The 24235-nt window shown below is 35.9% G+C and overlaps 1 protein-coding gene across 4 annotated transcripts; it reads left to right on the forward strand.

Annotated features, from left to right (window-relative positions):
• The first annotated feature begins 4651 nt into the window (after positions 1-4651).
• Positions 4652-23599, forward strand: LOC105032491 (uncharacterized protein At5g19025). Of its 4 annotated transcripts, none has more exons than XM_019846309.3 (2): positions 4652-5424; positions 16025-16308. In XM_019846309.3, exons 1-2 carry the CDS (start codon positions 4718-4720, stop codon positions 16185-16187), a joined length of 870 nt encoding a protein of 289 aa, XP_019701868.1. In that variant the 5' UTR covers positions 4652-4717; the 3' UTR covers positions 16188-16308. The 4 variants fall into 4 exon arrangements, with proteins under 4 accessions (XP_019701868.1, XP_010905248.1, XP_073116970.1 ...); XM_010906946.4 differs by lacking the exon at positions 16025-16308 and adding an exon at positions 22748-23336 and having other exon boundaries at positions 4653-5424; XM_073260869.1 differs by having other exon boundaries at positions 4653-5424; positions 16011-16151.
• The last annotated feature ends 636 nt before the right edge of the window (positions 23600-24235 follow it).

Below are 24235 nucleotides of genomic sequence, written 5' to 3' on the forward strand. Positions count from 1 at the left end.
GCAACAAAATCCAGTCCTTATCCTGTTTTATCTGGTTTGTACGACAACCATAAAAAGGCTACAATTTTGTATGCCAAAAGAAGAAAGCTCTTCACCACAAGATATCAGAGAGAAATAGGATCAAAAACACTTCTTTGAGATGGGAGGATTGGATGGGTTTCCTTCCTCCTTGGTGTGAACAAAAGAGGAGATCATTCTCCTCTTGGGTGAGAGACCTAAAATTGTTTCAAATTTTTGGGTGAGAGAAAAATCAAAGAGAAGAGAGTCTTCATCTAAATTTTCTCCATCATCCAGTATCCTTCTTTGATCCATCTTCGACATCAGAAAGGTTTGAGATGATCGAAGAAGAAAATCAAGTCAGATCTGCCATCACAAGTCGATTGCGCGAGCCAGCACTCCCGCGGAGGGCTGATCGGTTTGAGGGACTTCGTGTGGACCATCCATAGAGGTTGGATGCTTGTACGGCTGCTCGACATCAGTGAGAGCTTCATACCATGCTTACCAATAGTAAAGATCATCAACTCGCGAAAAGATGATGAGTTCTAAACTCTACCGACATAATCTAAAGGTTAGATCAAATTCAGGGCATCGATGTGATCGATGCAGTTTTTTATTTTATTTCAGATTTTATATATAAATTTTTGATGTCATAGATCCTTAATGGTAGTTTAGATCTAATTTAAGATATGTTTAGAAGATTAAAATATTTAATCTTTTATTATTTTATTATAAAATTTTAAAAATACATACTTTGAACTACTCATTTTTTCTTCACTTCCGACCTCAACTAGAACCAGCAGCAACAAATATATATGTATTTAACAAGAAATCTTAATATATGAAACAAATAGAGCCAAAGTATGACTCTGTTATAGCACACAAATCAATTAGTTGCCTTTAATAATATATTATCATTTTGAAAATAAGATTTTCACACCAATATCAAGGTTCCATAAGTTGTAGATGGCACTACACTAATTTATGGAAAGAGTGATAATTTCTTATCAGCATATAGTAAAAATGTTGTTGATGTAGAGTTTGTCCGATATTTTATAATTTTTTGATGGAGTTGATGTCTCATATATAGTTATAGTATGTAGTAAGTAGATATTTGTTACTGTGGTATATAATAAATTTGTGCCATTTATAAGTAAATACAAGTCCTTAAATTAAGTAAGTGGTTAGTGAAAGATCATGACCCTCTCTATGCGAGCTAGCATTTGATTTTAAAAGAAATACTAGAGGAGTATTGATTGTTTTATTAAGGCATGACAAGCAAATAAACCATAGCTTCCCAATATGCCTTGCATTTAACAATAGTAAGAAGTAACCTTCTACTAAAACATCTAATACAGGACTATATAAAAGTTGATAAAGAGCTCGCTCTAATATTTGAGCTTTTCTAGGAATTAGATCAAGTTTTTTTATCAAAAGATAAATATTAATAGAAAATTCATAAATCATTAAAAATCTAAAAACTATTTTAAATATTATTAAATCATTTGAATTTATCTAAAGAATCATCAAGTTACATAATTTATTATCTTGATTATATCTAATGATTTTATCAAAAAATAATGGTTACTATTATTCATCATTTCAAATCATAACAACTAATAATAAAAATAGGAGATTGCCTCTATGGTAGCACTATTTGCTCAAGAAGTAGGGATTCTAGTTTCGAATCTTGGATGGTTCATATTCAAGGTTAAAAAATAGGTAATAAGGATCATTGTTGCAAATTAGATGGTAGCCTTCTTCATTGGGAGAAGATTCTAAAGTTTTCTTAAAAGTGTTTCTTCATGTGTTTGATGGGTTGACCTTAATATTTTTCATATTATGACAACTATTATATCACTTTGGCAACCATTATGAGTAGAAAGTCTCACTAAAGGATGATTAATTTCAAAAGTAGCCATTATTTTTATTATAATAAAAAATTAATTCTAAAAAGGATCAATTCTTTGGGGATATTGATATTTTTTGAAACATGATAAATTATCTAGCAGCAACGAAAGAAAAATCTTGACTACTTCTAAAAAATTATTTTTTAGTACAAAAAAGTAGTATTTTTAACAATTTACAATAAGGAGAGTTGAAAATAACCACTTGTAAGTATTCTTTGTTTTATTCAATTGCATAAGATGTAAACTATTTCTTTGATGTAATAAGGGATCTTGCTTAAAAATGTATAGTTGAGGTCAAATCAATAAGATCTTATTTATAATTCTTCAAAAATTGTATTATAACATATTCGAAACTTGGTTGGTGTATATTCAAGGTTTCAAAAAAAGAGAAGCTACTAAAAGCCATCATTGCAATTTGGTTTCTAACCTCTTGGTTATAGCCTCTTTCATTTGGAGAAGGTTTTAATTTTTTTTTTTAAAAAGTGTTTCCTCATGTGCTTAATGGGTTGGCATTGATAATTTTCATATTATGACTACCTTTATTCTTCATTGTGACTAATTATATGGATAACACTAAAAATGCTAATTTGAAGGCGCATACTTTGTGGGGGGCCGGGGGGGTGGGGGTGTTGTGTGCAAAGGAGATTTTTGGGTATATTGACATTTTTAAAAATTATCTAATTTTCCAACATCAACAAAAATATCTTAACTAAATCTAAAAAATTAAATTTTTAGTAAAGAAAGCAACAGTTGTGATAATTTGCAATTATGGAAAGCTGCAGATAACATGTAGGGACTACTTATTTTATAAGTTTCTTTAAGATACGAGCCATTAGTTTGATATGAAAAGAAAGGCTTGAAAATTCATAGTTGAAGTAACATTAATAAGAGTTTATTTGCAATTTTAAAAAATAATATTATATTGCATAGCCAAATCCTATGTGGTGCATATTTAACACTTGAGAAAAAATAACTAATGAAAATCATTATTACAAATTAGATTGTGGCCTTCAAATTGTAGCTTCCTTTATTTGATTTTGGCAATTTTCATATTATAACAACTATTTTTTCACTTTTGTGACAACCATCATGGCCACAAAAATCTAAATAAAGGATGAATTATATGGATAGCAACCATTACTTTTTTTATTATGTAAAATGATTAGTCCAAGAGGGATTGATTCTTTGGGGTATATTGATATTTTCTAAGACTTGATTGAATTTTTTAGCAACAACAAAAAACATCTAGACTATACTTAAGAAATCAATTTTTTAGTATAAAAAAATATCTTGACATCTTTGAGATATTGCCATTTTTGAAACTTGACCAAACTGTCCAATAACATGAAAAAAATATGTTGACTGTATCTGAGAAATTAATTTTTGAAAAAAAAAACTAGTTATGATAATTTACAATGTGGAGTTACAAATAACAACCTGCATTCTTTGTTTTGCTAGGTTGTATGAGATGTGAGCTATTTGTTCGATAAATATGAGATAAGAAAATAATTTTGCATAGTTGAAGTGAGGCCCATAAAAGCTTATTTATAATTTTTTTAAAATTATATTATAACTGGATGAGCCCTAAAACTAAAATCAACATCATTTACCTAAACAAATGTTAGATCGGAAGATCCCATGCCATAAGGTTGTTCGAATAATTCAATATTTCCCCCCATTTCTTGAATGCTTACATATTTTATACGGTGTTGTAGATGCATACTTAAATGTCATTGTCTAAATTCCATGCAATCTAACCCTAGCTAGCCCATTAGCCTCCAATTCTGGCTAAAAACTTGTGAATCCTTTTGCCGTTAAGCTCCGATGGCACCACGTCGAGTGGTCGGTCGGATGCATCTTAGGATGTGAGCAGTCCTTTGTGGAAGGAAAACTTGCAAGAAAAATCTTTTTGCTGGGTTGTATCCGACGAAAGATTCTATGATGCGTAGGTCAGTCAAATTTTAAAGAATAAATCAAGGACGAAGAAAAATGGATGAAGGCGAGAGCACTAGCCTTTTCCAATGGGAGTTTGGGTCTTACTTGAGGCTTATCCCTTTTATATTAAAAGAGTGTTATAGGTTGTTACACTGGACAGTGGAAGACCGTCAATGCTTGGGAGATCACTATTTGATGGATCATTGGGATTTGTCCACTGTCTTATGATCTGGATTATTAGTTATGGGTGTCAGTTGTGGTTCGTGTGCATGATTTGAAAGTTGTCAGGAAATCCCAGCGGTTGTTTGGACGATCGAGTGGGTCGGAAACTTAGGTTGAAGGTTCCATCTGAGACCAATTGTAGGAGTCATCGGGTATTATCGGGTGGGTCCTGATCGCAAGCCCGATAAATGACCGAGGTGGAAATCTGTGGAGACCGATCTGGTAGTGCCATCCCATCTTGGGAGATGACTGACCTTATCGGGCCACCAAAAGATGCTCGGCTTCGTTTCAAGGAAGAGAGCATGGATCCAATAATGGATAATCCCCGTAACAGATCCCAACTCCTGCGCATGCAATCCAATTGAAGCCATATCTAACTTCTAGTTTAGCTTGATAAAGTCGGCCTTTCCTTCCACATGCTCCTCACCGATTTCCCGAGTCCAAACCCGTGCCCGTCCCGCGTGCTTCCGCGTTGACTCGGAGCAATTAGCCCTACACGATTGGACTCCATCTTGCCCACTCTAAACAAAGTAACGACTATTAAAGTAAAAAATTAAGATAAACTAATAAATAACTAAATAAATAGATTAAAAAATAAAAACAGCAGCGGCGGCAGAGAGCGATGCGATAGAGATAGACAGAGCGAGCGAGGGATGATCCGCCCCTTCTCCCCCCTCACCGCCATGCCGTCCTCCTCCTCCGCCCCTTCCCCTAAGCCAAAGCGAAACCCTAATCCTAACTCTAATTCTCCAAACCCTAATTCCGGCTCCCTTCCGCCGTGCAAGCACTCGCCGGCGGCCACCCTCGACCTCCTCATACTCCTCCTTGTCCTCTTCTCTTGCGCCTTTCTCATCATCTCTTCGCTCGCCCACCTCGTCCGCACCCTCTCCACCGTCCTCCCCCCACTCCTCCGCCCCCTCGCCGCCTCCTTCCACGATGCCCCCCTCCCCTACCTTGCCGCCATCATCGTTCTTCTCCTCATCGGCGCCACCGTCGCTGCGGCCGAGCTCTCCGGCGCCGCCCGGCCCTGGGATTGGCCCTTCTGGCCCCGCCGCCGCTGCGGCAATCCCCGCTGCCGTGGCCTCCGCAAGGCCCTGGAGTTCGACGTCCAGCTCCAGACCGAGGATGCCCTCCGCTCCCCACCTGACGCCGCCGCAGCCTCCATGTGGAAGGAGATCGACGGCCTCCCCTGGAAGGGAGGCCAGCAGGGGAACAACCCCGACTACGAGTGCCTCCGCGCCGAGCTCCGCCGGATGGCGCCCCCCAACGGCCGAGCTGTGCTGCTCTTCCGCTCGCGATGCGGGTGCCCTGTCGCCAAGCTTGAGGGTTGGGGCCCCAAGCGGAGCCGCCGCCAGAAAAAGTGAGCTCCTTTTTGTCCCCCATTTCCTCCCTCTATTTTTTCTTTTTTTTATTCTTTTTCTGATCTTTGAACGAAGACAAAGAAATGCATTACGACGTTTCACTTTTAGCTAGCCTGACTTAGATCGCGATAGAATGTGCCATTGTTCCTTGGTTGTTGGTATCATGACCTCTGGGCGTGTTTGTTGTGACTGTGTATTTAGGGGTGGGTGTTTTCAATTTGGAAGACGATGATGGAATTTACGTAGAATCACACGGTATTAGGGATCAACTCCAACGGTAAGGAGGGGGCTTGAATTTGATTCAAAGGGGACTAACAGAAGGAAGGAGAAAGACCTTAACATACTCGATTATGCAAGTACTTTTAGTAAATTTGAACATGCTACTTATAATGGCAGACCTCATCGTCTGAGAACTGAAACCTAGGAATATAATATCTCATTTTCTGCTTCAGATGTTAATGGTTTGGAAGTCGTGTAAAAGTAATATCTGAACGCCATGAAAATGTCAGTGAGAAGTGGAAAAAAGTGTCAGATTTGGGAGCGCATGTTTATGTGTTTAAAGCTGTCCCTTATTCTGAGAAATTCGGGATTATATCATTAGTAGAGAAGATGTGAAACTAACCGGATGGAAGTTGACAATGGATTTGAAAATGTTAGAATTGACAATAAACATAATCTAACATAGAGAAAATTCATGGTACGGTGTCTTCTTTTTAAAGGTGTTATGTTTTATTTATCAGTACATGACTGTTTATGTGACAAAATCCGTTGAAGGATTACCTGTAATTTATATATGACTGTGAAATGATCAATACTTATCAGATTGCATGAAAAAAATGACCTTAATATGATTAGTTCTGATTGATTTTGAAATATTTAAATATTTAGATGTCAAAGCACATGCCTTGTTTAAGCAATGTGCATAAAATTTACAGTTCTGCTGATCCTACCATTCATGCTTATAGTAGAATATCGTCACTGAAAGTATCAGTTTTGGGTTTGTATTAGATTTTCTTTATTTAGTTGTACCACAAGCTTTGTTGACTTGCAACCTTAGCAGATGATTCATGGTATATTTTTCATTGCTGTATCCAACTATAGTCTGCAGGCAAGAAGACTTAACTTATATAGAAAAAAGAAGGAAGAATTAAACAACATCACTGGGTGTAGGGGATGTTTGGTGTCACTTTTGTTTTTCTATTTTTAAAAATAGAAAATAATTTTAGCATCTTTTTAATTTTTAAATTATAAACATGTTGTGTATTCCATAATTTTTTAAAAACATGATGGTGTTGTAGGTAGCGGTAATAATAGCGAAGGTAGTGAAGATGGTAATGGGGTTGGTGGTAGTGTAGTGGAGGTGGTAACAATTGTGGTGGTGCTATGGCAGAGGCGATGGTGCTGGCAATAGGGGCATCAATGGCACGGTAAAGATGAAGGCAATAATAATAATCGTGTGATGGAGATGGTGATAATAACAGCAACAACAGTGGTGGTGATGGGGTGTTGGTGATGTGGTGGAGATGGCGTTGATGGCGATATCGGTGTGGAGGTGGTTGTAGCAATGGTGGTGGATGTGATAGTAGTGGGGTTGGTAAAAACATGGGTTTTCTTTTTTTTTTTTTGAAATTATTGAAAATAAGGATTTATTATTTTTATTTTTTAGAAATATTGAAAATAATTTTGGAAAAATAGTAAATAAAAATAACAATAATGAACAAATTATTTCTTAAATTTTATAATTTTGAAATATAGAAAATAAAAAATAAAAGCAATGCTAAATAGGCTTGTAGTATATTTACTTTTGTAAGATTTCTAGCTCAGTAAATTTGGGCCATACCAAAACACTTATATTCATGATCGTTGCTTTTCTCAATGACACAGAATTTGTCTTCTAAACTTATCTTCCACATCTTAGTGAAATTCGTATTCTTACGCTATGCTAGATTATTTTTCCAAGGATTAAACATGACAGAAAAGAAGAGTTTGAATGCTCCCGTAATAATAGTACAAATGATGAGAAAAAGAATAAGAAAAACAATGATAAAACAATTTTATACTCTTATCTCAATGTTTGGCTTGGGATGCACATGATGTATGTAATGAGTAAGTTTCAAATTGCATGAAAAGTGATATCTTGTGATGGCATATGTTAAGGAAGTTTGTAAGTTGCATCACTTGTAGTGTTACCCAGGCACTTTAAAATTTGGGCTTTTAAATATTGTCCAAAAGCCTAGACACCTAGACACTTCATGGCACTTCAAATCAACAAAGCATTATGTCCTCACCTTTATGTATCAACTTGTTGGCATTTCTCCCTGGATTTTTTAAAGTCTAATATGACATTCTAGCAAAATTTTTTCAGTTAAATCAAGTTATAAAACAAATTGGTTTGATAGATATTAATTAGATACATAAAATTGTACACGTTTATTGACACATGTCATATGGACGTGTCGCATGTCCAAATTTTTGAAGGTTACCGAATCTTTCTTCAGGATACTTGGATACTTGACAACCATGTTACATGCCTAGTAACAATAATCACCAGCATAGCTATTCCCAAAATATTTTTTCATTTGCTATTAATGAATATTTGACTTCATCTAGCCATATTATGCTTAATATCTCCTTTGAGGAGTTCTTAGTATATCAGGGAAAACATTTAAACATTTCTTCCTCAAGGTATGATCGTACTGGCAACACACACATCCTTCAAAAATTTTTTCATATTAAAGAATCTTTTATTTTTTAAAGTTTATACTTTAATGGATAAAAAATGAGTCATTCTAATATGACTTTCTTACAAAATGTTAGCAGCAGAAACAAGCTGCTGCCAGCTGGTACGTCATAGCATATACAGAATTTTATGATAACAAAGTCGCCAAAGATCTATTACTCTTCTATAGACAAAATGAATCACATTGTAGTGCTCCATCCTAGGCTCTGACCTAATAACTTTGAAGCTAGCATTCATTGATCCTGCAGCCAACGAACTGTTTAATAACTAGTGTTTCAATTTATGTTTATGGTAGGTACTTTTACATACTGGGTTATTTCCATTTTTTAAATAGAGGTACTTAAATCTTTCTTGAGAATGCTTGTGCCTTGCACTTTTTCATCTTTCTTCTTTTGTGGAATCTGCTTTTGACTTTGTGCTGTCTTTAAGCCACTTTCCTTTATGTTGGCTGATAGTTGCAAGTAGCAGAAAGAGAGGGGGAATAGACATTTAGGTGCAAGATCAAGGAAGCACTAATTCAAAAAGAGTAATAGGAAAGGGAATTGTTTAAGATACATTATAAATTAGAAATCTATGGAGTAAATGGTAATGGCATGGATATGCTTCATGATGTCTAAGATATTCTCTTGATTTCCTTTTCTTTTCTTTTTTCCTTTTTCCCTTCTTGATTCCTTTTTGGATGAAATTACTAAAGATGGACCATAAAAAAACTAATTTGGCTAAATCAAAATTTACAAATTAAACTTCATCTTTCTTCTGTTTATATTATTGCTGATTATTCTCATGTCTCACAGAACTTGAGATAGATAATCTATGAACATCTTGATCTTTCTTTCGATCCACTAAATTTTAATTCCCATAATTCAAATGTTTTGACTTTTGTTTTTAAGGGTAAAAAATTATGTATATCTAACTAAGAATAAAATATCCTTTCTAATATGCTAAGTTCCTAAGTTACAATTGGTTGATTTTGGAATGTTATTAGTTTGGTACCATACGATTCAAAATCTAATTATTACTATTGTCCAATGCTTGTAGACTTCTTTTTTTGTTTTGTTTTGTTTTATTTCCTTTTTATTTCTCTTTGTTATCCAATGAAAGGTTGGAAAATAAAGAAAATGCCTAAACTTTGTAATAGTAGTGTGATATGTAGTTATAAGAATAAGAGTTATGTACAAGATTGCACAAACAATTTAATTTGTAATTTCTTTGAATTATGGAGCAAAGCATTGGAACAAAAATTTAGGGAATTACAATAGTTTTGATAAATTAATTTTGTTTTTTATACATATAAATTAAGCAATGGATGTTGGCTTCTTATTATGGCAACCCTTGGAAAAATCTTGATGTGAAAGTATTTATTAATGTTCTCTATCTTTCCAATGTGAGTTTAGATTACTAAGAGAGCTAATTTAGTTGGTATGAAAAGGTATTCTCAAAGCAAGTTTTCTAGAATCCAATATCTTGTCAATCTTAGTTTACCGAAATTGAGATGAATTAGATGTCAATTTACCTAGGTCAAGATGTAAGGCTAGAAAGTAAGGTAAGCTATACTGGTATCAGGATTTTTATCGGTTGCCTGGTGGTGCAGTATAGTATGTCCATGTGCTATGCTGTTCTAGGCTATATCGATAGAAAATCTAGCAAGGGAAGGGGAGTAGGAGAAGGAGAGATGAAAAGAGAGAGCGAGGGAGGGCGAGGGAGAAGGGAGAGGACAGGCCAAGAGATAAAGAGAAAGGGGGCTTGAAATCCCTCCTTTTCCCCTTTATTCTTTTTTAGGGGCCGCAAGAGGTGCTCTTATTTTGAAATGAAATGGGGGTTTTGCCCTTAATTATTTTTTGTAATTTCTTAAGTGAAGCTGGTAAATTGCTGCCCCCCTTTTTTTTTTGTAATTTCTTAAATGAATTTGGCAAATGGTTTGCTAACTTCATCTAAGAAATTATCAAAAAAAAATAGGGGCAAACTTTTGTTTCGTTTGGAAACAAGGGCGGCCCCGTGGAGGAATAAAGGAGGAGAAGAGGGCTTTTGAGCCCCCTCTTTCTCCCTCTCTCTCTCTCTCTCTCACATAGCCCCCTTCCCCCTCCCTCTCCCTCTTCCTCTCCCTCTCTCTTTCCCTCCCTCTCTCTCTCTCTCTCCCTCTCTCCCCCTTTCTCTCCTCCCTCTCCCTCATCGAATCTTTCAAACCAAGGGATGGAACCAAGATACACTGCTTTAGTTTCAGTCCCTATAGCAGTGCCATCATGCTGTTGTGCTAGTACGCTCGATATAGAGGCTGGCTTGCCATACCAAGTGTTGGTTCGCCTCCTCTTTATCATGTACCAGCTCGATACCACTATGTTTGCCCCATACTATCTAGTTCAGTGCGGTATGGTATACCTTAGGTGGAACTATGCCGGTCTGCCTCTGGTATGGTTCAGTACGCCTCTAATTGGGTGGTTTGAGACGGCATCACTTATCTTGCTAGAAAGCATTTGGTTGATCCATTGCTAGATATCTTGGTTAACATAAATTAACTGGTTTAACAATATATCTGATGATACTAATCACAAAGAAATTAATAATGATTAAAAATTTAAAACAAGAAAGATTCCTTTGAAGATTAAATTAGGAACCTTTACTATTCTTATTATCATCAAATCCTTAAGTTAAATAAACTATCGTAGTGCATCAAAGGAATTTCATCAATCAATGGTGTTTGACTGATTGAGCAAAACATATAAATATAAAGGTGTGAACTTGGCTGAACCATTGCTGATTACCCACCTTAATGTATAGTCGCTGATTTAGCTGGCAAGAGGGACATTGTATCAGGTTTAGAGAGGATTTAACTCCTCAGATCTAGCCGTGATTCTTATTAGTAAAAGAGTTGCACTTGTGGAGGGAGCTGATTGGCTTCTTCCTAGAGGCCTCCTTCCCATCAAGGGCTTGATGCAATGGATTCATGAGTAGCACAGGCTCATATTATCAACTGAAAGTTTTCATCTGCTTTATAGTTCCATTAATTGATTCAAACCAGAACTCTCTTTCTTTTGTTGCTGCTCCGATTTGACCTTAATTCTTGCTAGTATATGATCTAAAAATTTTAGTTGATTGTTGATTTTGTATATTTGAAATCTCTGGATGCATTGGTTAATATCAGCTGCAAAAAAGTAAGACAATGTATTTCATATATCATATCAGTGAGTGCCTGGTACCTAGGGATAGCAATGCATAGGGTACCCGCAAAATTTGCCCTGCCCATACCCAAACCTGTTTAAAATATTACTACTCGAACCCGTCCTGGATCTGATTACAAAACTGACTGGAAATCCCAAACCCATCCCGTTTTAAAATTGGTATACTCGCCAGGTACCCAAACCCGCATGATTATCCTGTAATCAGGTTAGATTATTTGGGTATCCAAACCTGCTTGACCAAAACTGAACCCGTGTAAGGTATAATTCATCTGTTTATGAGAAAAACTGAAAAAGTACAATAGTCTAATGTTCGCTGACTCGAAACCTCGTGGCAGCCAATCGACGATATGAGTTGGTATGCTCTTATATTGGACTGTATTGGGCCCGAACCAATATGGAAACAAGGGAGAACTAGGGAGGAAGGAAAAGAGAGAGAGGGAGGAAGGAGGGACAGGGAGGTTGGTGGAGATGCTGGTGGTGGCCATCGGAGGGCTGCGGAGGCCCTTGGAGGGCCATCGAGGCCTCCAAGGCTTTGCGGTCCTCCACAAGAGAGATTAGAGAGATAGAGAGGGAGAGGAAAAGAAACAGAGGGAGAGGAAGGCGGTGGAGAGGCCGCTAGATGGTGGAAATCTATCTACGGCCACTGCGAGTTTGAAATAGGGGAGGGTCCTCTATTGATCGTATTTTTTTGGAAAACACGATTTATAGTAAAGTCGGCAAAGTGAAGCCTGCAAATCAATTGCAGGTTTTATTGTGAATCACATTTTTTTTAAAAAAAATGAGATGAACAAAGGCGGGTCATCCTTATTTCGAATCCATGGCGGTCGCGGTTGAATTTTCATCGTTTGGCGGCCATGACGGCCATTCGGCGGCCTCCCCGCCACCTTCCTCTCCCTCCATTTTTCTGTCTCACCTCTGTCTCTCTCTCTAATCTTTCTCACGGAGGACTGCGGAGCCTCGGAGACCTCGACAGCCCTCCGACGGCCTCAGTAGGCCACCTTTGGCCTTCCCATCTCCTTCCCTCTCCTCCTTTCTCTCTTCCTCTCTTTCCTTCTCTCTCACTTTGTTTTCGCTGGCATTTCGAATTGAATGCCTGAACCTCACAGATTGGCTACTAGTATGGTTTGGCATGCTCGGAGTCAATCGGTTCAGAGCAGTTTGGTGAACCATAATTATCATTACATTAAAATAAAAATTAATAAAAACATGAATGTTTAAAACAAAAACACAATTTAGAGAACTAACACTTTGTTTTCTTTGATTCTCATATATAATGACTGGTATGTACGTCAAAAAGAGGTGAAGAAATTGTTTTTTTAACTAATTACAAGTTAAAGTACACCAGCCACCTCAATCAAAAATTGGTTTCTCTCTGATTCCAAGCATGACTGCTACACAACCTTTCAAAACAATTACTCAATTAGACCACCTCCTACTTCACAAAGCTGTTGTTTAGAAAGTAAGGAAAAGGACATGTTAAACAATGAGCCTTTCATCTTTGTCTCCGTCATTTTGTGGTGGCCAGTGCAAGCTACCATGACGCACATCGGCCCTTGGCATTGAATAGCATGAGAAAGGCCTTGTTCATGCATTCACATGACAGTTCAGAAAGGTGGAACTTAGCCTAATGCAAGTCTCACACCATGGATTTGGTATCATATTCATATTATCATGAGAATAGAACTACATAAATTGAAAATTTAGTAGCCAAACTAAGAAGAATCCTTTCAATCAAAAATCCCCAAACCCTACAAAATATCACACTTCTACCAAGATTAAGCTCTCAAACCCCCAAGTAACTAACTCACACCACCACAACTTGCACAAAATATCTTATGCTTGAGAAAAAGCCCCAACTAGAACTAAGAGACCCCTCTAATCTCCCTCAGGTGTTCTACTTCCTCACAGATCTCCGAAAAAGAGAATGAAAAGAAAAGAAAAGAACCGAAAAGAAAAAAAAATGATCAATCTACATGGGAAAAGGTCTTACATTTTTTTTCATATCTTTCCTTTGTTTTTGTGGATTTTTCCTGTGTTTCCCCTAATATTTCCTCTGATTTTTTGGTCCTCACAAGGCTCAATCAGGTGGAACTGCAGGAGGCTTGGATCGGCGGCCGCATAAGGAAAGCTTAGATGAAGGCTAGGGTTTTGTGTTAGTATTTATATATAATCAGAGTTGGGTAGCGGGTACATGAGGGAAAAATCTCAGGCTTGTACCAAACCCATTTGGGTTTTAGATTTAAATCCCAAACCTGTCCCAAACCCTATAGGATATGCTAAACTGGTCCTATTATGGTTTAGGATGGATCAGATACCTGAAAAAACCTGTCTGACTGCCATCCCTGTGATACCCATGCAAATTAATATCTCACTGAGATGAAAGGTTGCCTTAAAGGGTTTATCGAAATTACCAAGGACAGTTATAAAGACGCATTGGTAGTTAGGAATATTATGTTACAAGTGGGACAGGTGAATTTCCAATCACTAATGGGTCTAAACCAAGGGCGGATACTTAGCAGGCTCATATTTCTTTATTATTATCATACATTTTCTGGAAGCAAAAGTGATTTCAAATTTCAATCAAATCCCTCTACTTTTAACAAAGAAAGCTAGCCACCGCTTATACCTATAGCACCCCTTCCACTTTGATGGATAAAATTGACATCCTTGAGTAGAATCACATAACTATGACTCTCAAGAACCCTGTTTGCAGCATTTAGTTGTTCTGCTGGCAGTATGTTCTTCATAGACATGCTTGATACCCAATTATCAAATTTATGGGGAATGTCTGTAATCTGAGGATTCAATTTTCATGGTTGAGATGACTCTGTCCTTGCACAATTCAACCAGTTCTGAACCAGTTGGGCATCCATCTTGATAATAAATTTCCTTGGAAGAGTCACTTGGTTAGTAAGTTTGATGGTTTTAGAGCTAGCTTTTATTTCAAGAGCATGATCATGATTTTCGGAGAAGTGTTTAGCATAAGCTGCATGCAGGAAGCTTTATTGAAGTCTAATTAGTTGAGCTAATTGAGAATGGGTTCTTAATGAAGAAATATTTTGAAACTGTGTTCTGGCTAAAAATGGGTTTCTTAAATGTTGAATGAAGTTTATATAATATTGGATTGATCACTTGACTGCTAGGTGATGTTCTTTTTTATCTTCAAATAAAGAAATGTATATCAACATTTTCTTGAGTTCCTAAAAACTTATCTTCATGCCTCTTTTTATTGCTTAAACTTGCTAATCTTCAAATTTTGGGCTTTTGGCCATTTTAGAACACAACACTACTAAAACAGTGATTTTTTGAAATGCATTTGGCCATGGACCATTGATTTAGACCTCAAATTACAGATTGAACTTTATAAGGGTTTCCAAAATTTTTCCAATCCATGGTGATGGTGGGATATTCACTTATACTCACTGGTTTATAATATTTATATTACTACAGCTGTTTGTTCTCAAACTTGGAATTTCTTAACAACTTTGATTTATCAATTATATACTTTATTCTAATAAAATGACTTCTAACCTTAAGAGGAGATAATATTAATGCATATAAATTTTGAAACTTAGAAAAACAAAATTTAGTCACTGACCTTTCTTCTCCTACCTTCCCATTCTGTCCCCTTCAAGAGATTATATCCATCTCAATTAGAATATTTCCCTTTGTTGGAAGAACTAAAATGCTGCACAATGGTCAGGACACATTCTTACATCTTTGGCTTCTAATCTTTTTTGGTTTCAAAGTGATTTGTATTGGCCTCTACGTGAAAATAACTAGTATTTTCTGCCATTCCATGAACTCCAACCTTATTATGAATTCATGCTCTGCCTCAAATGTGTCAAGATTTCAGGATTACTTCATATATGACCATCTCATTGAACAGGCTGCCAATGGATAAAGGAGTTAACTATCAAGTTGAAAACTGATGTCTTGCTATTTTAATACCTCTTCGGGGAGCATCTTATAAGGATTTTTATGAAGAGATATAAGTATGGTGCACCCCCAACATGAATAGGTAACGTAAAACATGTCCCACAAAAAGGAAAACAAGAGGTGATGCAGAAGATCCCTTTATGCCTTTGATCTTCTCTTTTTGCTTGCTGCCTTGACTTGGTTTGACCATGTAGGATAGAGTACCATTTTCTGTGCTCGCAGTGGTGTGTGTCACTGTGTTGCACCACTTATGTGGGCTGTGGCCAACCATGTGAGGAGGGTCGTGGTTGCAGAAAATGAACCTGTGCTACTCTATAATAGTCTATTCTAGTCTCAGATAGTATGCATGATACATGACATATTAGTACTATCAACTACTTAGCTTTATTAATGACTAAGTTTTGCAAATTCTATGCATGTGGCTGAACCATGGGAGAGGAGTGACAATTTAGAAAATATGGATAGAGTCCTCTCAAGTAAGGTTCACTGTCTTGGTACCGAACTCTATATTGGTTGAAGAATGTATAAACAACCAGTCATCTTATCAAACCAATAGATATTTTGTTTGGATCAAACTTAAAATGGAAAATTGGTATAATTCATAATACAGAATTATGAATGTTTATGTATAAATGTTTTTTTAATGGGCTTAATGTCATAATAAACTTTTATAATATCGGTTCTTCTGTTTTATCTCTTTTTACTGTGATACTGTTTGAAATGAGACCAGTGTTTTTGGCACAGGGGCTGCACTGGACCATTCTTTGTACTAAAACTGCAAAACCTGCTTATATTTGTAGCCACTCATTGCTTGGTTCAAAGGCTACCAAGGGACTCATGTATCATTGAAAATATGCAAGTCTTTTGTTTTTCTTGTGGCTTTTGTAATGTTGGTTGCGCTTTCTGATTTAAGAATTTGCAGAACACATCAACTCTTAAGCATCTGTTTATATGTTGGTAGGTCTGCAAGATAGATCTTGACTGTCCCCAATCAACAAACTCTTTATGTGAACTCTGTTTTTTTAATTTATTTCTGACTCAACTTTTGTCTCATCAATCTTAGGATATAATATGAATAATCTAGGTTGTTGCTAGGTATCAATTCTTGTAATATGAATAATCTTGGTTGTAGACTTTAGCATTCACATTGCCTTGATGCAACCTATGAAGCTTGACGAAGAACAATTGTTAATAATTTATTAGGAGAAATCAACTTCTAGATAATTTGATTCAAAGAAGGATCACCATTTCGGTCAATTTTTTACTTTTCTATTTGGTAAAGTTCTTGAATGCATTTTTGGAATGTGGAAGTTAGGAAATGAGATTGCTGAGTCTGTACATGATTTCATGTCTTGGTTGAAACTCTGAAATCTAAACAAACAATTTTGAGTATCTGTTGGAACTGATTCCGAATGAAATCTAATTTTGAGTTTTAAACAGAACTTATGAGGCCAAGTATTATATATGTATATCAACATGGGTGTATTGATAGTGTTTACTAATTATGTATCATTCTTCATTTCTTTGTGTTTGAGAATTATTTTCATAAACTTATACTCAGAATCTGCAAATTCTAAAAAAAGTTATTCTCGATGCTACAAACAATAATACATTTCATGCTTTAGTTTGTCTTAAATGGTGAAATGATATACGACACACTAAAATAATATGAGACGAGATATATATATATACATATATGTATACATATATATATGTATACATATATATATGTATATATTAGTTTCAGGGTATTGTATGTACATGGATATAATTTTAGTATGAGAACACAGAAGCAATACATTGAAAGTTCCAACTAGTGCAGTATGCTCAAGTGATGTCTGATTCATTTTCTTCACTTGTTTAATATTTCTTGATATTATCCCTTTTAGATTTTAGTGTGCCTTTTTTAAAAAAAAAAAATTTAAAACAAAGTTGCTGAAATTACTGAAATTGAAATTCATTTAGGTTGATTGAAACCAAAACTCAAACCAAGTTCTGAAACCTTACTTTTTTAGGGTTTAGGAATAGGTCTGGGTTCATGGAATTAATTGCTTGGTTTGAAGATGAAAGAGGTGGCAAAAGCTATGTTTAAAATAATTGCTTCTAGTTTGCCTTTTGAACTGAGGGTCAAACATCTTTTGTTGTTGAGTATCAAACAAACATTACTTTCACTTTGATTGGACTCTCATTTGATGGGCGGATTTTCAGCAAGTACTGACTTCTTTTTCCCAAAGTTGTAGAAGAAGAGATGTGAACTTTCCAATACTAATAATCATAATTGGCATCAAAGGCAAGGGGTTTTAAAAAAGAGAAGCCTTTTAATATAATTGATAATTGTGCAAGACCTAGCTCTCACCTGTAACTGTATTTCTTTCGTAAATGAAAGTTGGCTGTGATAACTTACTGTTGAGACTTGAGACCACCAAGCAACTTTATAAAGCTAGTATTATTATTTTTATTATTATTTTTTTTGTAGGAAAGGTAATAAATTGTTGATTTTAATATACGATCAAATAATCCTAGAATTTGTTAGGCACAGATAAAATAAACTCATCTGAACTCTTATACATTGTTTCTTCTTCCTCTTCTGCCTTCTTCCATCATTAATACATGGTAAAAAGTTAAGAGTGGCCCAGTGCACGAGCCTTACCTTCATGTGCGGAAGGGTTATTTTCTTGTTTAGAACCCATAACACTCAGGTCATAGGGGAGTAATCTTATCGTTGCGCCAAGTCTCACCCTCTTCCATCATTAATACATCATCAATAATGTAATTTTGAAGGTTTTCCTCCTTTTGCTTTGAATATGTTAACAATAATATGTTGACGTTTTCATAATGTTACATAGAAAGAGAAATGCACATTTGATGGGCCTCCTAGCATATCATGTGTTAATATCAATGAAATGTGTAAACTGGTTGTCAAATCAATCTATAAAATGCCACCTAATGTTGCATAGCTTTGGAAATAAAAATTTATACATGTGACTAGTGTATATGTGACATAGTTATTGATAGGATTGTATAATAATTTGTGACAAGTTGGGTTACTACTCAAAAAATGGGAATGAAAAATAATATTTCCATTTTTGGAAATGACTAGTGCTGAGATGATACATATGCTTGAACCTTGACATGGAAAATAGGATATAAAATTCTATTTATCACAAGTTAAATGGAAACTGATATTGTTCTGACCAAGGTTTGCCATATCTCTCCGTACCATATGATACAAGGCGTACCATATGAGTATCACGTACCACGCACCATATTGTACTGACACTATCATACGATACCGAACTGCATATCAACACTGTAATAGGATGGTACTGGTACGAGGTTCGGTACTAAGATAGCAAACCTTGGTTGTGAGTTGTGATCTTATAAAACAGTAAACTTTTTTGACCATGTGAAGAGATTGCTACTTTATGGTGGACAACCTTTTCAACTTGCTAGCTTTCCATTTAAATTTTGAAACATAGGGCCCTGAAAGTGTTGCTATAAACACTTCCATTAGGAGCTTATTATGAAACTAGTTCTTTAGTGGAAGGCCACCACTTGGTAGGGAAAGGAGGATTACCAAAAAAATTCTTTCTGACAAAACATTCTTGTTAGTTAGTACTATTGGATTGTTTGAAGCCTTTAGCCAACCTTGCTTTCATCTTCTGCATACTGATTAACCCATTTACAACCAACAATCTGTGCCACTATCAAAAATATATCATCTTTTATTAGGATTTTGTTTCCTCATTGATAGCCTTCTTCTTAGTGGAGTCATCAGGAAGTATATGCAGAGGAAAAGGAGCACCCATTATGTCTACTTCACCATTCTCCTTTTGAAAAGGGTGTGGTGGATGATTAAGAAGAGAAAAAGGCTGAAAGAAGGTTGTATTCATTTGGAAACCTGTCAACAACGAAGGGGAATGGGATGAACTCAAATCATATAGCATATATTGTCTCAGAATTCCTTACATAATAATATCAAAATATTAATAACTAGCACGATGTAAACTTAATATAATGGTTGGTATTCTGCAATTCTGTTTTGAGTTGCTTGTCCTAAGGTACTTCCAAACTTTATGTAACTAGCAAAATTTCTATTTTAGTACTTCTTCTAAACTTTTGAGTTTGCTCTCTCCAAATTAAAATCTGTAGTAATAAGGACAAGTAACCAGAGGTCTCTTAATGCAATGGTGGTTCCTCTATAAAACATTGTGTGCTTGGTCTGCATGTTGAACAATGAAAACCATAGTTTGAGGTTAAGGGGTCTCGGACCAAACACCTGGAATTGATGGAATGAGATGATTACTCAGAGGCTGAATACTTGACACCTATGAATTCCATATGAAGGAAATAGACTAAGTTAAGGGGTGGGTTAACATGGGAACCGTGTGAAACCTCACAGACCGAGTAAGGAAAGCATCGGCTAGGATAGGCCGAATAGTTGTTGAAGGCAACCTAAGCATAGACTATCCATATCTGCTTGAGGCTAATCAGATATGGTGAACCACGGAAGATCTTCCTCATCAGCCTACTAGAAGGAATTGTATATGGTATGAGGCATGACAAGAGTGGAAAACTATTAGCACCAATCACTGGAACCGTCAGAGGAGTGAAGGACAAGTGTGAATACAGCATGATGTATAAATAGTGGGATGTAATTCTCATAGGAGGATCTTTGGCCAATCAAACACCTGTCTTTTATCTTTATATTTACTTTGTCTTTGCATTTATCTTTAATTTTCTTGCTTTATTTACCTTGCTTTTTACTCTAGTTTACTCATAGCTGTTAGTGTAGAATCATAGCCTCATTTGTAGCCTACCTCTTCCGCGTAGGTGGTGTCTTGGTTGTGAAAGTCCTTGAAACTCATAGCATTAGGGCCCATGCTACCAACCTTTTTACTTTCTTTTCTTTTTGGTTCTTGACACACATGACATGCCTCTGCATGTGCATGATCGGGACAGGAATTCTCACCATTCCATTCTGCAGAAAATCTAGCACCAATTGGAGAGATTGCTAGTCTGCATTGTACTAGAAAGTTAAAAGGTTATGAATATAGTATAGGGTCGTGAATGTTAAATAAGGCTTATTAAAGGAGCCCTAAAATTACTGTTGAGAGTTTTGGATAGATATAAAGTTTCTTTGATGTAGTGTCTGTGCTAGTATAGGTGTTTGTTTTTAGGAGTACCACTAGAGTTACTGATTTTGGGATGGATTAGTTTTCATGACCACCCAAATTTATCTTGGTGAATTCTAGGTAGGGTTGGCAAATGAATAAGCTGTTCGAAAATAGTTAGTAAGCTATTCGAAAGTAGCTTGAACTCAGCTCACATTAGCTTGAAAACTAATTTATAAATAATATAGATATAATATAATGTTGATTATTATTATATAATATAAATAATTGTAACATAATTATTTTATAATTCTTTGCTATAAGCTAATATAGGTTATGTTGTAAGGTTTGCAAAATTGGTACCATGAATTGTAGCAGTATGTTAGGGTATGGTACAATATGCATGCCATATCGACATAGGCTCTAAACAATTTTTCTCACTCCTAGCCATGGTATGGCTGTGGCCTCTCAGTTCATAGCTCAAAGAGACACTAAAGGATTCAACTCATGATAGAATGCATCTCAGTTTAGAAAATGATGAAACTACCATTTGCCCCCGCTCATCATGGCTCTTGCTCTCTCTTTTTATAGATGAGCTTCCCTTCCTATGCCGACTCTACTTTTCATTGTATGGGTAGGGACTGGGGAGTACGGGGCAGCATTGCTCAGTTCGTATCAATCAGGGCTGGTTCAGCTCATATACCAAATCAAACCTAGAACCATCGCAGTTCTGCACTAGTGTGGTACTGTATGCCTCGGTATGGGTGGTTTGGGATGATTTGATGAACCATGTTATGCAGAATGGAATACGTTATAACAATAAGATTAAAATATAATCCAGATTATTGCTCGCATATATAAACGAAAGTCTCAAATGATTTCACCGGATCTCCTAAACAAGCTGTTCATGAACAGCTCGAGCTCAGCTCATTTACACCCCTCAGACTAGGGTTCCTCTTATCTCTCTTCTTTTCTTTTCATCTTCAGTAACATGCTTATCCTCTCAATTTTGGCTGCAGACTCACCCTAGATGGTACTACTTTTGAAATTGTAGTGGAACATTTTTGTCACCATCCAATATGATCAGCTTATTGGAACATAAGAGAATGAGGTGGTTGACAAACCTGGCATATTTTAATACCAATGCTGGCTGAATGCAATGCATGTTTCATGAAGCACAGATGGCTGCAATATTCTTAACGACATAGATGCACGTGAGAGAAAGCATGAATAATTCTTAAGTCTCATATATTAGTTATTATATGTAGCATGATAAAATAAAATCTTATTGCTGCTGGTTGCATTTCTGTTGTTGCTTTCCTTCTCTAAGAGAGTGCAAGAAAAAGGATGGGTGCACAGATGAAAACTGGAGTTATCAATAAAAATATGATTTTTGTTTTTAGTTTCTTCATCTGGAAGAGGGTGGTCCCACTTCCCAAGGGTTGCAAGAAATGCTCAGGGGAATGAGGGGGTTGGGCAGAGTCCAAAGTAAAGGGTTGGGGAGAGTAACCTTCCTCCTTTTAATGTTAGATGAATGTTAGTAATTGATTCTGATAAATTAAATTAAAAATGAACTCATTTTAGTCTAAATTTGGACCTCCAACTTCTTAGCCACATGATTGAAAATTTCAAAAATTCTTGGATCGTCAAATCAACTTAGAACTGTTCAACATTCATGAGTTTCGTGATTCTAACGCAAATTATTCAGATTCACAAGATTTTTGATTCTAACACAAACTATTCATGATTAATTAAGGGAATACATTCTGACTTACAATTTGGTGATGCTATGTGTCTTTGCATTGTTAATTGTTCTTGTCTCTTTCATGCTATTTTACATGAAAAAATATATAAAAAATCAATTTGCTTACATTCTTATTTTTTGCTAATTTCTTTTTTCAATTATTTATTATTTGAGTTCTTTTGAACTTAAAATATATGAATATCTATGGTTGGCCTGATAAGGTTAATCAGAAATAGACTCATTTTATTTAAACTGGACCTGTAGCTTCTTAATCCTATGCATGGTAACAAGATCCTTTATGTTTTTGAAAAAGTTTGAATTGTTCTTGCTTTTCCTGGACAACTAATACTTTGAATTATTCTTGGATAATCAGATCGACAGAACTTTTCAGTATATATGGGTTTGTGATTTTACTCTAATTATTTGTGACTGACTCAAGGAACACATTCTAAATTATAGTTGGATGAGATGCTATTTGCTGCTGAAATGACCATGTCTTTGTATTGTCAGCTTTTTTTTCTCATTTATGCTTTTTTACATGTACAAATATATAAAAATATCAATTATCTTACATTCTCAAATGACCAAGCTCTTGTTGTGTATTTTCAGCAAAGAATCTGGAAGATGATGCTCCCTATCTAATCTTTTTAGCTGTTTCAGTTGCTGTAGAACATTAGAGCATATCAATCACTTCCATCAAAAAATTCCACCTACCACCAGAATATCCAATAATTTGTTCAACTAACCCATTCACGTTGCTAAGCATATGGTCTGATATACCTTCCTGTCTCACAGTGAATGAATAAATAGCTCTTTTATTTCACGCGCACATTAAATTTTCTGTTAGCTTAAAAGCTTTAATTCTAAATATATCAGTATCTCCCGCCGATTAAGTTTGGAACTGTAGATTTAGTGACCGTGGCTTACCAAATTAACTCTAAATTAGAATCAAGCTATTCTACAAACGACTGTTTTGGCAAGCCATCAAAAAACTGTTTGGTAGTCACCAAAGAAGACAAATGATTCCGGTGCCAACAGGCAAGTTCCCAATCTTTAGGAATTGTGAACCGCCTCACTGAGAAACAGTTCGTGCAATTTATGTTCTTTTGCCAGGTGCCGCTTTCACACATATTACTAGAGTTCTCTCTCCCCAAACAACATATCGTACCCGTTCTTTGTTGAAGTCTTATTTTGTGATTTAGCGTTATTTTTTTTTCCAGAATACTATATTCTTGTTCTGTACTGATCAGACATTCTGATGGATGGTCCAGGGGCATGGCAAACTTGGCACTTGAGGGCGGAAGGTGAATGCTGTTGGGGTCATACCTGTTAGTTCAATCTGTTTCTATTTCTAAAGGACTTAATTATGTTGGACTTTAGTCCACCAAAACTTATGTTGCAAATTGATCATGGCTAAGAAAAAGGGTAAAATAAAAAAGAACGATGAAAATAGTCCTGATAGTGGTTCTCGCTGGAATTTTTATTGAAATAATGTTCATTTAAAAATAAATTATTAAAATAATATTGTGTTCAAACTATTTACGAAAATAATGCTTACGCATAAAATCATTGGATGATAGGGCGATTTTATATATTGATTCAGCTATCTAACGCCAGTTGGGGGTGTGGAGGTAGATATTATATAAAGTTATCATATGGTAGGATGACTATATGGGTCATTCTACGATAAAGTGATTTTATGGGTCGTTCTATGATAGAATGATTCACTTATCAGATCTTTAAGATTTGAGATCTCCGACCTCTCTCATCTTCTCTCTTGCTATCTCGAGTTCTTCAGTCACCCCAAGTATCCCCCTTCTCTCTCATGCGGGTGCGTTCCTCCCTCCCTCTCTCTCTCTCTTCGTCTCGTGTGTGCATGTGGATGGCTTTCTTGGCTCCTCTTTGATTTATTAAAAGGTATGATCTATATCCATATTGATCATTTATTTTGTTATTTTTGCTTCTTGTTTTTTTTATTTCATTCTTTTTGAGAGATATGTGGGGAAGGAGAGCACGTGAGAGAGGTTGGAGGGGTTTATTAGGTTTCGATTGGGGTTTTCTCTTAGGGCATTTGGTGCTTCGTTGGTTCTTTGAGGT

Source organism: Elaeis guineensis, chromosome 7 (genome assembly GCF_000442705.2).
Source record: "Elaeis guineensis isolate ETL-2024a chromosome 7, EG11, whole genome shotgun sequence".
Taxonomy (NCBI): Eukaryota; Viridiplantae; Streptophyta; class Magnoliopsida; order Arecales; family Arecaceae; genus Elaeis; species Elaeis guineensis.

Excerpts from the sequence above, each read along its gene's own strand:
- LOC105032491 (XM_019846309.3), top strand. The coding sequence starts at position 4,718 with ATGATCCGCCCCTTCTCCCCCCTCACCGCCATGCCGTCCTCCTCCTCC. Across the intron at positions 5,425-16,024 it reads CGGAGCCGCCGCCAGAAAAA|GGGCTGCACTGGACCATTCT; the intron begins GTGAGCTCCTTT and ends TTTTTGGCACAG.